The following is a 15,776-nucleotide window of genomic DNA, read 5'->3' on the forward strand; positions in this document are numbered from 1 at the left end:
AGATAATACCTACAAAGAATTCTAACTTTGAATCAAATCAAATTTTTTCAAATTTTTTCAGAAAAACATCATACATAGAAGATGTTGGATTTGCCCGTGGGTAAAGAGAACGGTTAGTTGAGGCAGCAGTTTTCACAGTCAGAATCATGGTCTTCATGCTCATGGTAACCAGAAAAGATAACAAAATGCCTCAGAGAAACTGAAAACTTGTTCTTTAGTAAAGTGTACAAGGGAAAGTCAGATCCCACCATAATCAAAGGCTTTTTAAGTAACTGTCATTACATATTATACATGTAGGTGACTGACATTATAAGTGCAATGAACTATCTAACGTCCCTTAGACAAATGGCTGCAGATAATAGAGAGAAGCTCTCATTCTGTCAGCAGGGAGGATTGAATAAAGTCTGGTATGAACACTGAAATAATTGCATAGAGGCCAGTACTCCATCACCAAGTCACTCTTTATTTACCTAGAGTCATAGAGTAATACAGAATGGAAACAGGCCTTTCGGCCCAAACTGGTCCGTGCTGACCATGGTGCCCACTCAGCTAGTTCCAATTGCCCACATTTGGTCCATAACCCTGTAAACCCTTCCCATCCATGTACCTATCCAAATGTCTTTTTTAAATATGCTATTGTCGCTGCCTCAACCACGTTCTCTGGTAGCCCATTCCAGATATGCATGAAGTTGCCTCTCAGGTCTTTCCTAAATCTTTCCCGTTTCACCTTAAACCTATGCCCTCTAGTTTTTAATTCACACCCCTGGGAAAAAGACTCTCTGTATTCATCTTATCTATGCCCCTTCATCATTCTACACACCTTAGTAAGGTCACCCCTTATTCTCTTACGTTCGAAGGAATGAAGTCCTATCTTGGCCAACTTCTCCAGTGCACAGTACACTGGCTATGGCCAGCCAGCTCAGAGTCACTCCCCTGAGCTGAAGAGATTCCAAATCCCCTGTTTATATTTTCTTTTCTCGTTTTTTGTTTGTCCTTGTGTTTTTTTTAGTCCCACACTACTGCTACACGGTAGTGCTTATTTTCTCCCACGGCACCCATGTTGTGTGTGTTTAAGTGCAGGGGCTCAGTGAAGACACCACTGTGCAAATAATTTTATTCAGTATTTCCACCACCAGGATGAAAAAACAATGTGTCAGAGAACCACTAACAAGCAAACCCTGATAGAGGCAATGCTTATCCCTTGTTTATATTGGTCAGCCAGGGCTTTCTGATTGGCCCAGGTTAACAACCCCAAAGGATCTCATAGTTAATGAGATCAACCTGGCTCCAATCACTACATCCCACCACCCTAAGTCTGGGAACATAGGCCTGGTCTACCTCTTGTAGCTTTTCCTGCTACGTTTTCACCCCAGGTCCGGTTTTCCTGATTAGGACTGTGACATGAGCAGCGTGTACCGGACCATAGCCCATCTCTTGCATCCGGAGTGCCTCGGGAGAGTTTTCTCCTCTTCTTCCAACAGGAATGGTATCAAGACTGCATCCATCTCGGACTCTGAAGTTTCCTCAACAGTAGACGAAGGGGGAGAATCCATGGTTTCTAACAGGCCTTCTGGTTATTCTGAGGGGCCAGGTATGTCTTACTCCTGTCCCGTTTGTGAGCCAATGGCTTTCAGGTGATCCATGTGTTTGTTCAGGATCGCCTCACGTACTCGAAGTTTGTAAATTGTGGGACATGACCTCGTGCCAACTTCACCTCATACCCGTGCAGAGCCATTTCCATGATTCTAACATCAAACTTTGTCCCTCAAATCAAATTGTCTCTCTCACTTAAAGAAAGCATGTGGCCAGCATTAGCGCTCCTGCTGTCATTTCATCCACCCCCCAGGTCTAGGAATATTAGGTTTAACCTGGTGCGGAGTCTTTCTCCCCATCAGCAACCCTGCTGGAGCTATCCCTGTTGTTGCGAGGCATCGTCCTATAATCGAACAGGAACCGGGACACCTTGGTATTGAGTGACTGTAGGCTGCTTTTTAAGGTTGCTTTCAACGATTGGACTGCTCTTTCAACCAGATCATTAAATGATGGCTGGTATGGAGCTGTCCTCAAGTGCTGAAAAGATTTACAAGGCTCATGCCAGGGTTGGATGATTTGAGCTATAGGGAAAGACTGAACAGACTAGGGCTAATTTTCCTGCAGCATTGGAGGCTGAGGAGTGTCTATACAGAGGTTTATAAAATCATGAGGGGCATGGATAGGACAGATAAACAAGCTCTTTTCCCCAGGTTGGGGAGTCCAAAACTAGAGGGCATAGGTTTAAGGTGAGAGGGGAAAGATTTAAAAGGGACCTAAGGGACAACTTTTTCAAACAGAGGGTTTTATGTGTATGGAATGAGCTGCCAGAGGAAGTGGTGAAGGCTGGTACAATTACAACATTTAAAAGGGACTTGGATGGGTAAATGAATAGGAAGAGTTTAGTGGGATGGGCCAAATGCTGGTAAATGGGACGAGATTTATTTAGGATATCTGGTCAGCATGAACGTTTTGGACCGAAGGGTCTGTTTACGTGCTGTATATCTCTATGATTCACTAGAGCCCTGAAACGAAATCTGCAATAGTTCCTCAGTGCGTGTTCTCAGTCTGGCTGAAGTTTTGTTCAAACTTAAGGGTTGGAGTCCTGACCGAATTTTGCTAAAGACAGGTCTTGCAACCACAGATACAGCTGCACTGGTGTCGACCTCCACAGGAACTGGGTGACCATTCAACCAAACATTAACTTTAATCGGTTCTGATTTGGATGTCACTAAGCAATTTAATTGTTCCAACGCACATGTAGGAGGACTTTCCGGGGTGTGTACTCTCCTGGGTACCATCCTACTAGTTTTCTTAATCAAGTCAGGCCTTGTAGGGACTCCTTTGCTGTCTCAAGTCTGCATATCAGCAGACTTGGTCACTGATTCGTAGAGCATCTGTACTCTGTATGCTCCAATCACCATCATCTTCCGGTTGCCAGCCATTTCAACTCCCCTTCCCAATCCTCTGGCAATATGTCCATCCTCGGCCTCCTCCAATGTCACAATGTGGCCACACAAAAATTGGAGGAACAACACCTTATATTCTGCCTCAGGAGCTTACAGCCCAATTGCCTCACTATAGAATTCACTAGCTTCAAAATCTTCCCACCCACATCCTCATCCAATGTCCAGCCCTCCCTCTCATGCCCGCCTCCTTGACTTGACCCAACTTGTCCACCTTCCTTCTCACCATCTGCCCGACCCTTCCCACTGACCAATCTCCAAGATCCCCCACCTGCATCCACCTATCACCACTGCACCTATCTTCCCCCCAGCCCAACTCCCCCATTTATTTCTGAGCTCCCTTCCCCTGCCCAGTCCTGATGAAAAGTCCCGACCCGAAACATCGACTTTCTTGCTCCATTGATGCTGCCTGACCTGCTGTGTTCCTCCAACTCCACACTGTATCGAGTCTGACTTCCAGCATTTGTGGTTCTTGCTAGCCCACATTCTTTCCACAACTGGGCCCAGTCTTCGATGGCAGGATCAAATGTGTCAAGCTTCCCAAATAAAGGCATGATGGCAGAAATGCTTACCTCAACTCCAAGATGACCGTTGTGAGCAAATGTTCTTCAGGCTCATTCTGTTTTCTCCCATTACCACTGAAATAACTACACAGAGGCTGTATCCCGCCACCAAGTCACCCTTTATTTACATGTGCACAGTACACTGGCTGTGGCCAGCCAGCTTGGAGTCAGTCCCCTGAACTGAGGAGATTCTAAATCCCCTGTTTATATTGGTCAGCCAGGGCTTCCTGATTGGCTCAGGTTATGAGCCCCAAACAAGGACCTCGTAATCTACGAGATCCACCTGCTTTCAATCACTACAAATATCAAGGACCAAATGACATATAATGAAGGATATAAACAGATAACTTTGTGAAAGGACACCAGAAAACAGAGAACATTTTAAGGGGGCATTTGCAAAACAGTACTCAGTAGCAGCTGGTAAATGTCTGGGGAGGGGCATTACAGTCAGAGGGGAGGTGGCAATCACTGATGTCAATGTTGCATGTAATTATTGTACCACGGAATATATAGAGATCCTGTACTTTATTGGGAGGGGTTGTGTCTCAGAATCTATCACCAGTGACCTCTTCCATGCTGGGTGGTAAGGAGCTCCAAATTAATATTAAATTATCCTGTTGTACACAGGACCCAGAGTCCTGTTTAAAATTCTTCTCCAACAAAGGCAAAACATTCCCATGAAGATATAAAAACAGGTTAGATTTGATGGACTGAATAAGATGCACACCTCATTCAACTACTTGAAAATTGCTTTAAAAATGGACAAATTGAAACATTTTGTGCTAATTAAGATAGCTCATATTTCACGTTTTGAAATTTAATATTGTATATTCATATTTAAACAAAACTGCTGGAGAATTATTAAAAAATTACACTCCAAAAATAAGTATTATTTAGCTATAGCGCATCAATCCTCAGCGTCACAGATTAGCGCAGCAGAGACTTCATCCTCAACTCGATCAAATTTCTAAGTATATCACCTGGCTTCTGTCAATGAGGCACCATGAGGGAATGGCAAAGGAGAGATGGAGGGAAAGTATCCTACAGAAAGTTTGTGTGCACCTCTGGAATTGCTTCCAAGCCCAAACAATTTCCTCTTGAATGTGCACATGGAATAGAAGATACATGGCAGAAACCTTCATATCTAAAATCAAACAGTTTACCATTGGGTAGCACTACTGACTCTCTGCCCCAAGAACACGGGTTCGATTCCAGCCTTGAGCGACTATCTGTGTGGAGTTTGCACATTCTTCCTGTGTCTGTGTGGGTTGCCGTGGGCTGCTCCTGTTTCTTCCCAGAGTCCAAAGATGCGCGGGTTAGATGGATTGGCAATGCCAAATTGCTCCGTAGTGTCCAGGATGTGCAGGCTAGGTGGATTAGCCATGTTAAATGAGGGCTTTTTGTTTCTTTATTCATCAAGGGATGAGGAGCCGCTGACTAGGCAACATGTATTACCCATCCCTAATTGCCCAGACAGCGGTTAAGAGTCAACCACATTGCTGTGGGTCTTAAGTCACATGTAGGCCAGGCTAGGTAAGGATGAAAATTTCCTTCCCTGAACGACTTTCATGACCCAGATGGGTTTTTCCAACAATCGACAAGAATCTAATGATGACCATGAATCCATTAATTCCTTATATTCATTGAATTCAAATTTCATCAACTGCCATAACGGGATTCAAACCCAGGTTCCCAGGACATTATCTGGGTCTCTGGATTAATAGTCTTGCAATAATATCACTAGGCCATCACCTCCCCAGCTTACAGGGATAAGTTGTGTGTGGGGACAGGTGTCTGGGTGGCATCCTCTTTGCCGTGTCAGTGCAAAGTCAATGGGCCAAATGGCCTCTTTCTGCACTGTAAGGATTATATGATGCTTGTATTTAATAAAAGGCATTTTTCTTCAAAACTTGCCACAGTGAAGATAGCTATTATCATCTTAGATTTCCTTAGAATACACCCAAGAAACATAAATAGTTTACTTCCAGCTATGCCTGATAACATGATCAGACTTGGGAGACAACTTCTGATTAAGTGCCAATGCATTAAACCTGTAGATAAGGTGCAGAGTATATCTTCTAACTATTTTGAAGCATTTCACAATGCTGTAATGTTTGATAGTAACCGCTGATTTCAACAAATTAGAGTTGACATAACTGTGAGGGAGGTATTTGGAGAGCACACTCCAGTCCAGTGGTGCTTGATTAGACCAAATGGCTGAGATGATAGCCTGACCTCCAACTAGCTTAGCCATGATGCCCTTACCCCATGAATGGGATCATATAGGGTTTTCTGACTGAGTCCAGAGGTGTGATTGTTCATGAATTCAGTAAGGGGATCCAGAGAGAGAAGCACAGGAGCGCAGAAGCACAGGTTTGAAGCTCTTCCAGTTTGAGGTTAAAGACTGAAGGATGGATCAGTTAACCAGCCATGGCACTGTTGTACGCCATTTAACATGGGCTAGCCGAAAGGAATGTAATGGTAGTACAGGACAGAATAGTGATGGAGATTGACACTGTCCTCTGAAGCAAAGAACATGAGTCCAGACAGTTATGTTGTCTGTTCAGTGCCAGGGCTTAGGATATCTGGGGTGGTCTGGGGTAGAGAAGAACATGCAATGGGAAGGTAGATCTAGGAAAGAGGTTTATGAGGAAATATGAGAAGTTAAATGCTAAATTAAAAAGCAGAGCCTCAAATGTTTGTACAAGGAACAAGAACAAGAGGGCATAGATTTAAAGTGTTATGCAAAAGAAGTGCGATGTGAGAAATACTTTTTCACACAGTGGGTATTTAGCGTATGGAATACACTGCCTAGAAATGTGGCGGAGGCAGGTTCAATTGAGATATTCAAGAGAGCATTGGATGATTATTTGGAAAGAAATCGTATGCAAGGGTATGGGGAGAAAGCAGGAGCATCTCTGCCTAACGATGCTGGCTTGAAGAGCTGGTGCAGGCTCAATGGCCTTAGTGGTCTCCTTCTGCACGGCAACAATTTTGTAATTTTGTGATTCATTCTGTAGTAATCCCTGGATGAATACTGTCTGAGCCACCTGAAAATTGGCATAAAACTACAGAAGTTAAAGTGTGGCTGAAAGACTGATGTGGGAGGAGTGGGTGCTGATTTGTGGGCACTGGCACAAATACTGGATGAAATGGGATCTGCACTGTTAGGATGACCTACACTTGAACCATGCTGGGACTGGTGTTCATGCAAGCTGCACAGCCAGAGAAGTTAGAGATGAGGTAAATAGCCAAGATCTTTTCCTCAGGGTAGAGGAGTTCAAAACTAGAAGGCAAAGGTTTACCCCCGGGGGAAAAGATTTAAAAGCAACCTGAGGGCCAAATTTTATTCACAGTGAATATGGAACAAACTGCCAGTGGAGATGGTAGAGGGGAGTACAATTACAACATTTGGACAGAGGTACATGAATAGGAAAGGTTTAGAAAGAATATGGGCCAAATGCAGGAAAATGGGACTTGCTCAGTTTGGGAAACATGTTCGGCATGGATGAGTTCGACTGAAGGGTCTGTTTTTGTGCTGTATGCCTCTATGACTCTATAACAGGGGTGAGGAATCAAGCTTGAGTAATTATAATCAAGGCGTAGAATCTATTCAGAGAGCAAAATAAAGAATGCAAAATGAAGCTCTGAGACTGTTAGGAAGGATTCAGAGAAAAAAAAACCTATAAATGTGCTGGCAGTCAAGATTTGATGCCACAGAGATAACAAAACAAAGGGTTCTGAGGAAGGGTCACCAGATCCGAAAAGTTAACTCTGATTTCTCTTCACAGATTCTGCCAGACCTGCTGAGCTTTTCCAGCAATTTCTGTTTGTTTACAAAATAACAGGCTCTGTCTCTGTATGTGCATAGCATTCACAACAAAGTAAATGAAATGATAGTGCACACTGATTTGGTAGCCATTGTGGAGATGTGGCTGCAGGATAACAAGGATTGGATTCTGAATGTTGAGCGATATATGACATTCAAGAACAACAGGAAGCTAAGTAAATGCAGGGGCCTTGGTGCAATCGTTAGGGATGACCTTGGTTCAGGATATCTAGTTGTAAAACTGGTTTTGGTGAAGATAAGAAACATTGAAAGGAAGAAGTCACTCATGGGAGTGATCCAGAGGTCCCCAAACAGTAAACACAATGCATGAAGGAGTATGAGAAGAAATGTTGGGTACCTGAAATAATGGAAAAGCAATAACTGTAGTACATTAAACTTCACAAAATGGCAAAAGTGCATGTTGGCATGAAAGCTGAGCTGACTGAAATGAATTGAGATATTAGACAAGAGATCAATCAGGAAAGAAGCAGTGGCAGATATTTCGAGAGTTATTCCAAACACTCAGAATAAGTACACTCCACCAATAAATAAAAATTCCAAGGGGAGGACCTACCATCTGTGGAATATGTATTGACCACTTGCACAATGTAGCAGGGTGGAGTTCCCCATGGAAGTCTACCCTGTATGCATCACCATGTTTAGGCATGGGAGGGGAATAATTAGGAAAAAGTGGTAAAATAATAAACAAACAGAAAACAAATTAGGAGTATTAGTAACAGAAATAGCAGCTGATTTGCGACAAGCTGTGCCACCGAGCACATATCACAAAATAGATACCAGGCTTTTCAATTCGTAACCATCAGTGTCTGCTTTTATAACTTCAAGGGATGTGGGTATTGCTGGCTAAACCAGTATTAATTTCCCATTCTTAATTGCCCTTGAGAAGGTAGTGGTGAATCGTCTTCTTGAACCACTGCAGTCCATGGATCATCAAGATAGTTTTGAATTAATGGTTGCATTTTTAGAAAATACCCATCCGAGAAGTGGGATTACTCAGGAGAGAGAAATTATTCATAAAAATTATTTCTTGGCAATCAAAGCTTCAAGAATAAAAAAATTGTGGTTTATCTGGGAAAGAAAGGTATAGGTAAAACCGATTGTCAAAACATCTTGTTAATCTCAATCAACCCGTGTTATTTATGGGAATCTTTAAAGAACATATCCTGCTTTAACCATTTGAACTTGAACAGACCGTTCCACTTGAATTATTGCAGCACTGTCATGTGCACATATCTTTATGTAGCCAGATGCTGCAAGCAGAATTTTGAACAGTTACGATGAGTATAATTATTGCAAGTCTTAAATCAGCTAATCACTTTTATGCACACCTAGTTTTATCATTTTGATCACTGACGCTCTAACCTTCAAACAGTCGATCTAGACGCAGACGTTTTACTTTATGTTTGTCCATGAGGGACACAAGGACAGGATTGAAGGGCCAGAAGTTGTTGCCACACCTACGGCAGAACTCCGAGGAAAACAAAACACAGATCCAATTGATATGATGTACTGAGAGGTTTCAACAGCTCCTCCTCACCTGCTAAGAAAAGAAAATTCATGTTATTTTTTTCCCAGTTATGTTTAGAATGCCAGAATTGATTGATCCATCTATCCTTCAGGTTTATAAAATGCTTCTTTTAATGGTGTCAGGTCAATCTAATGTGTCAGTCTTGAAATGAATCAATTTCAAAAGATACAAAAACAAAAATTGCTGGAAAATCTCAGCAGGTCTGGCAGCGTCTGTGAAGAGAAATCAGAGTGAACATTTCAGGTTCAATGACCCTTCTACAGAATGTCAAATGATATCTGAAGACTGAGGAACTGCAGAACCCAAATAATTTGCCAGAGGATCATTCTGTGCTACATTGATTTACTGAAATATATCGTTGTTTAATTCACATTATGGGAAAAACATACTCCTGCAATAAAATCAGTCATAGAATTAATCCACAAGGTGCTGAGGTAACACCTGTCGATTCATGTGAAATGAATTTGCCAAATTTCTGTGAACTGTATATCTGCTCAACTGAATATACTTTTTCCTTTATTTAAAAAAAACTGCATATATATGTGTGTATGTATTTGCAACCAGAACCACAGCCATTGTTCCCGTCAAACTGGAAGCTCTCCAAACAGGCATCTGTTATAGTAGAAGCCATATACATTCTCAATCCATCTCCTATTTTGGTTAAGGAAAGGTCATAGAGCCATAGGGCACAGAAACAAACCCTTCAGTCCACTCGTATGAGCTAACTAGATATTCCAACGTGACCTAGTCCCATTTGCCAGCATTTGGCCCATTTCCATTTAAACCCTTTCTATTCATATACCCATAGGACCTAAGCCTGAAAGCACCATTCGTCTTATTGAAAATTAGACTTGCCTTGACTTGATTTTTCTGCGATTAGGCTAACAATATCACTCCATGGAAGTCGGTGTATTGAACTGTAGATAGAAGAAAGTGCACAAGGTGTTTGCCTTCCTGATGGTATATAAGGTGATGACGATGATGCCACACACCATCCTGTATGGAGGCTGTATGGTGTGAGTACACAGTGCTATTAAGGAGAGAGTATCAGGATATTCACCCAGCAACAATGAGAGAACAAACATACTAGACCAAGTCAATATGATGAGTGATTTAGAAGGGTCATAGTGACGGTTGTGTTGTTCTCATCATGTATTCTTAACCAAAAGCTCATAAACCCAGAGACCTCGCAGAAGGCCTGGAGCCATGCTTGAGATCCAATGTGAATGTAGGATGAACTTTATTTAATTAATTTCTTTTTATTCCTTTTGTAACTCAAAATGGTGCCGGAATATGGTGACAATACACTTTTCACTGTATCTTCCTAGATATATGTGACAATAAAATTATTCATTCACTCATTCACGTTAGTAATGTCATGCACCAACTCCAGTTTCCTCTTTCATTCGCATACCATCGCAACAGGTCCACAGTAGACGCCAACTCTCTGGCTCTACACTCATCCCTGGAACAACAGGATAACACGCACACATACGTCAGGCTCCTATTTATTGACTACAACTCTGCCATCAACAACATAATTCCAATGAAGCACATCTCCAAACTCTGAGAGCTAGGATTCTGCTCCCCCTCGGCAACTGGATCCTCAACTTCCTAACCCACAGACCGCAATCAGTAAGGATAGGTTTTTTATATTCATTCAGGGGATGAGGGCGTCACTGGCTAGACAGCATTTATTGCCCATCCCTAATTGCCCACAGGGCAGTTAAGAGTCAACCACATTGCTGTGGGTCTGGAGTCACACGTAGGCCAGACCAGGTAAGGATGGCAGTTTCCTTCCCTGAAGGACATTAGTGAACCAGGTCGGTTTTTCCAACAATGGATTCACAGTCATCATTAGATTCTTAATTCAAGGCATTTACTGAATTCAAGTTCCACCTTCTACCGTGGCGGGATTCAAACCCAGGTCCCCAGATCGTGATCTGTGTCACTGGATTAACAGTCCAGCGATAATACCACTAGGCCATTGCCTCCCCTCGGTGACAACACTTCCTCTATGATAATCCCTTACTGTACTGCTTATACATTAATGACTGCACGGTCAAATTCTACCCAACTCCATTTACAAATATTCTGACGACGCTATTGCAGTGGATCAGTTCTTAAACAACGATTAGACAGAGTACAGGAAAGAGACAGAGAGCTTAGTGGCATTGTGTAAAGACAACAAACTCCCCCTCAACGTCAGCAAAATGAAGGAACTGGTCTGACTTCAGGAAGCAGAGTGGAGGACACGCTCCTGTCTGTATCATTGGTGCTGAGTTGGAGATAGTTCAGAGCTTCAAGTTCCTAGGAGTAAAAATCACCAACAATTTGTCCTGGTTCATTCAGGTCAATGCCACAGTTAAGAAAGCACAACTTCTCTACTTCCTCAGAAGGCTAAGGAAATTCAGCATGTTCACAACAACTCTTACCAATTTTTATAGATGCACCATCAAAATCACCCTATCCAGATGCAGCACAGAGTGGTATGACAATTGCTTTGCCCAAGTCCACACAAAATTACAGAGAGTTGTGAATGCAGCCAGTCCATCATGCAAACTAACCTCCCATCCATTGACTCCATCTATATTTCCCACTGCCTCAGGAAAGAAGCTAACATAATCAAAGACTTCTCCAACCCGATTATACTCTCTTTCACACTCTTCCGTCGGTCAGAAGATACAAAAGTTTGAAAACACATACCAACAGATTCAAAAACAGCTTCTTTCTCACTACTATCACATGCCTCAGATCATAGCCTTTGAGGTTCTGCTTCCTAATTTGACCTCTGGATCCACTGACTATGCGGAATCTCCTTTATTTTGCCTATAACCTAGGTGTGTACATGGACCATGAAGCCTGGATCCTCCCACTTCCACTGCAAGCTCCTTTCTAGTCCTGAGGAGATATCCTGAATCCTGACACTGGGCAGGTAACACAGCCATCTGGAATCTCGCTCTTTGTTGCACAGAATGGTGTCAATCCCTTCATGATACTGTACCCCACTATTACTACATTCCTGCCGGAAAAGCTCAGCAGATCTGGCACATCTGTGGAGGAGAAAACAGAGTTAACGTTTCAGGTCTGGTGATCCTTTCTCAGAACAGAAACGTTAACTCTGTTTTCTCCTCCATAGATGCTGCCAGACCTGCTGAGCTTTTCCAGCAACTTTGTTTTTGTTCCTGATTTACAGCATCCGCAGTTCTTTTGGTTTTAATTACTACATTCCTTCTTGTTTCCTATCTCAAGAAGATTCTTGTACCATAGTGCTTGGTCAGTTAGCTCATTCACCCTGGAGACCTCACTATCATCCAGAAAAGCTGCAAGATCTGAAACCTGATGGATAGTTGCAGAGACAGAGATGAATGCATAGCTTCAAGACTAGTATGGGAAGAGTGGGTTCTAGTTCGTAGGGCACTGGCACCAGTACTGAGGAAAGTAGAATCAGTATAAATATCAACCGAAAGAATTGTGGCTGCTGTAAATCTGTTTTTGTTCCTGAGGTCGCTAGAAAAGCTCAGCAGGTCTGGCAGCATCTATGAAGAAAAAAATCAGAGTTAACAGAGGAAGGGTCACCAGACCCGAAATGTTAACTCTGATTTTTTTCTTCACAGATGCTGCCAGACCTACTGAGCTTTTCCAGCAACTTCTATTTTTGTTTCTGTATAAATAGCATTGTCTCCCCTTGAATTGTGCTGGGGCCAGTGTTCTTGCCAACTCCATGACTAGGGAAGTAGAGAGGATTTTAAACTGAATATTTTGGGCAGGTAAGCAAACTTGGGAAGATGTGGTAAATCAAAGAGTCGAATCAATACCAGAGAGAAAGGTTATTATGACAGGAAAGGATAATCAGATAATGACAACAAGGAATAGAGAGTATGAATCCAAAAGTCATCCAATAAACAAGACAGAATTTACAAAGAGAGTGAAAGAACAAAAGTTAAAGCTGTGTATCTGAACACACTTAGCATCTTAAACATAACAACCTTTTGCCCTAAACCTAAGGTCTATCTAACCTCCACCCCTACCTTATACTATCATCCATATGCCTAGCTAATTGCCGCTTAAATGCCCCTAATGAGGCCGACTCCACTACCTTCTCTGGCATTGCATTCCACAAAACATTCTACAGAACGTTTAGAAATGACAGACACATAGGAAAGTAGGAGAGGTGGCTCTGTTAATTAATGATGTCATCAGCACAACAGAAAGGGATGACCTAAAATCAGGAAATCAAGATGAGGGAAATTATAAAGGTAAGAAATCATCTGTGGAAGTGGCGTACAGCAAACACACATTCTGGTCAGGTGTAAAGGAAGAAATATGAGAGCCTTTCAGAAAGGTACAGCTAAAATCATGGGCAACTTTAATCCACAGATCAACTGGAAAGCAGGATGAGAAAGGTAGCTAAGAAAAGGGATTCACGGAATGATTTCAGGATAATTTCTTAGAACAGCATTTATTGGAGCCAACCAGAAAGTAGGCAACTGTAGACTTGACATTGTGCAATAAGGCAGGAATTAGTTAATGAAGGTGTCCCCAGGTAAAAATAACCATATGATTAAATTTTAGATTCAGTTTGAAAGAGTGAGGTGTGGATTCAAGGCTATTGTTTAACACGTGTGAAAGCATGAGGGCATGAAACAAGAATTGGCTAAAATTAATTTGCAAATTAGGTCAAAGGACTGGTCAGTAGAGGCGCAGTGGAAGACATATAAGGGTATTTTTCAGAATGTACAGAAAAGATATATCCCAAGGAAAAGGAAAAATTCCAAGGGATGAAGCCACAATCTGTAGTTCAATAGAAATGCTAAAGATAACATAAAACTAAAAGGAAAAGCATATAATTTTGCAAGACAGGTGGCAGGTCAGAAGACTGGACAGATATTACAAAAACAGCAAAGGATGACCAAAAGATCAATAAAGAAAGAAAAATTAGAGTACAAGAGAAACTTAGCCAGAAATATTTAAAAAAAGAGTTGCTATAAATATTGAAAGAATAGTTAACAATGTGAGTGCTGTTGTGATAGAAAGTGAATCTAGAGAATTCATAATGGAAAATAAGGCTATGGCAGATGAATTAAACAGGTATTTTGCACCAGTCTTCATCAGACAGAATACAAGTAACATACTGGAAGCAGCAATAAATGAGGAAATGGAAGGGAGGGAGGAACTCAGCGAAGTCACAGTCACCAGAAAAGAGGAACTGATTGAATTGTTGCAGCTGCCAAATGACTGCAACTGACAAGTGCCCAGGTCCTGATGAGCTTTGAGTATCTTAAAAGAAGAGGCGAGGGAGAAAGTTGATGCATCAGTTTTTATTTTTCAAAGTCCACGTGATTCGGGGATGATCGCATTATATTGAATAATATAACTGTAATTCCATTATTCAAAAAAGGAGATAAAAAGCAGGATAGGACAGGATAGATAGCTAAGCCTCGTTCATAAGGAACATGTCAGAATCTATTATCAAAGAAGTTATAACAGGATACGTGGGATATGTTCAAGGTAATCATCAGAGGCAGAACGGTTTTGTGAAAGAGAAATTATGTTTGACCAAACTATTAGGGGTAACACAAACAAACAATCATAAAACAAGAGATAGTAGGAACTGCAGATGCTGGAGAATCCGAGACAACAAGGTGCAGGGCTGGATGAACACAGCAGGCCAAGCAGCATCACAGGAGCAGAGAGGCTGACGTTTCGGGCCGAGACCCTTCATCAGAAAAGGGGGAGGGGAAGGGGGTTCCGAAATAAATAGGGAGAGAGTGGGAGGCGGATAGAAGAGGGATAGAGGAGAGGATAGGTGGAGAGGAAACAAACAGGTCGAAGAGGCGGGGATGGAGTCAGTAAAGGTGAGTGTAGGTAGGGAGTTAGGAAGGGGATAGGTCAGTCCAGGGAGGACGGACAGGTCAAGGGGGCGGGATGAGGTTGGTCAGTAGGAGATGGAGGTGCGGCTTGAGGTGGGAGGAGGGGATAGGTGGGAGGAAGAACAGGTTAGGGAGGCAGGGACGAGCTGGACTGGTTTTGGGATGCGGTAGGGGGAGGGGAGATTTTGAAACTTGTGAAATCCACATTGATACCTTTGGGCTGCAGGGTTCCCAAGCGGAATATGAGTTGCTGCTCCTGCATCCTTCGGGTGGCATCGTTGTGGCACTGCAGGAGGCCCAGGATGGACATGTCGTCTGAGGAATGGGAGGGGGAGTTGAAATGGTTCGCGACTGGGAGGTGCAGTTGTTTATTGCGAACCAAGCGTAGGTGTTCTGCAAAGCGGTCCCCGAGCCTCCGTTTGGTTTCCCCGATGTAGAGGAAGCCACACCGGGTACAGTGGATGCAGTATACCACATTGGCAGATGTGCAGGTGAACATCTGCTTGATGTGGAAAGTCTTCTTGGGGCCTGGGATGGGGGTGAGGGAGGAGGTATGGGGGCAGGTGTAGCACTTCCTGCGGTTGCAGGGAAAAGTGCCGGGTGTGGCGGAGCTGGAGGGGAGTGTGGAGCGGACAAGGGAGTCACAGAGAGAGTTGTCCCTCCGCTTAGCCGAACTCGTCCTCACACTCAACAACTTCTCTCTCAATTCCTCCCACTTCCTACAGACAAAGGGGGTAGCCATGGGTACCCGCATGGGCCCAAGCTACGCCTGCCTCTTTGTAGGTGACATGGAACAATCCTTCTTCCGTACCTACAGCGGCCCTAAACCCCACCTCTTCCTCCGTTACATTGATGACTGTATCGGCGCCGCCTCGTGCTCCCAAGAGGAGCTCGAACAGTTCATCCACTTCACTAACAGCTTCCACCCCAACCTTAAGTTTACCTGGACCATCTCTAATACCTCTC

General features: G+C 43.0%; 1 protein-coding gene across 5 annotated transcripts in view; it reads right to left on the reverse strand.

Moving 5' to 3' along the window:
• Positions 1–15,776, reverse strand: part of ctbp1 (C-terminal binding protein 1) — a 326,742-nt gene that overhangs the window by 294,442 nt on the left and 16,524 nt on the right. For 2 of the 5 annotated variants that reach the window (XM_048599905.1, XM_048599885.1), the window contains exon 2: positions 8,772–8,949. The exons of 1 other annotated variant lie outside the window; for it this stretch is intronic. In XM_048599905.1, the coding sequence (XP_048455862.1) occupies positions 8,772–8,820 (49 nt within the window). In that variant the 5' untranslated portion in view covers positions 8,821–8,949. The remainder of the gene's footprint in view (positions 1–8,771; positions 8,950–15,776) is intronic. 2 more of the 5 variants (XM_048599872.1, XM_048599894.1) reach the window with 1 other exon arrangement.

This window comes from Rhincodon typus, chromosome 1 (genome assembly GCF_021869965.1).
Source record: "Rhincodon typus isolate 14 chromosome 1, sRhiTyp1.1, whole genome shotgun sequence".
NCBI classification, from domain to species: Eukaryota; Metazoa; Chordata; class Chondrichthyes; order Orectolobiformes; family Rhincodontidae; genus Rhincodon; species Rhincodon typus.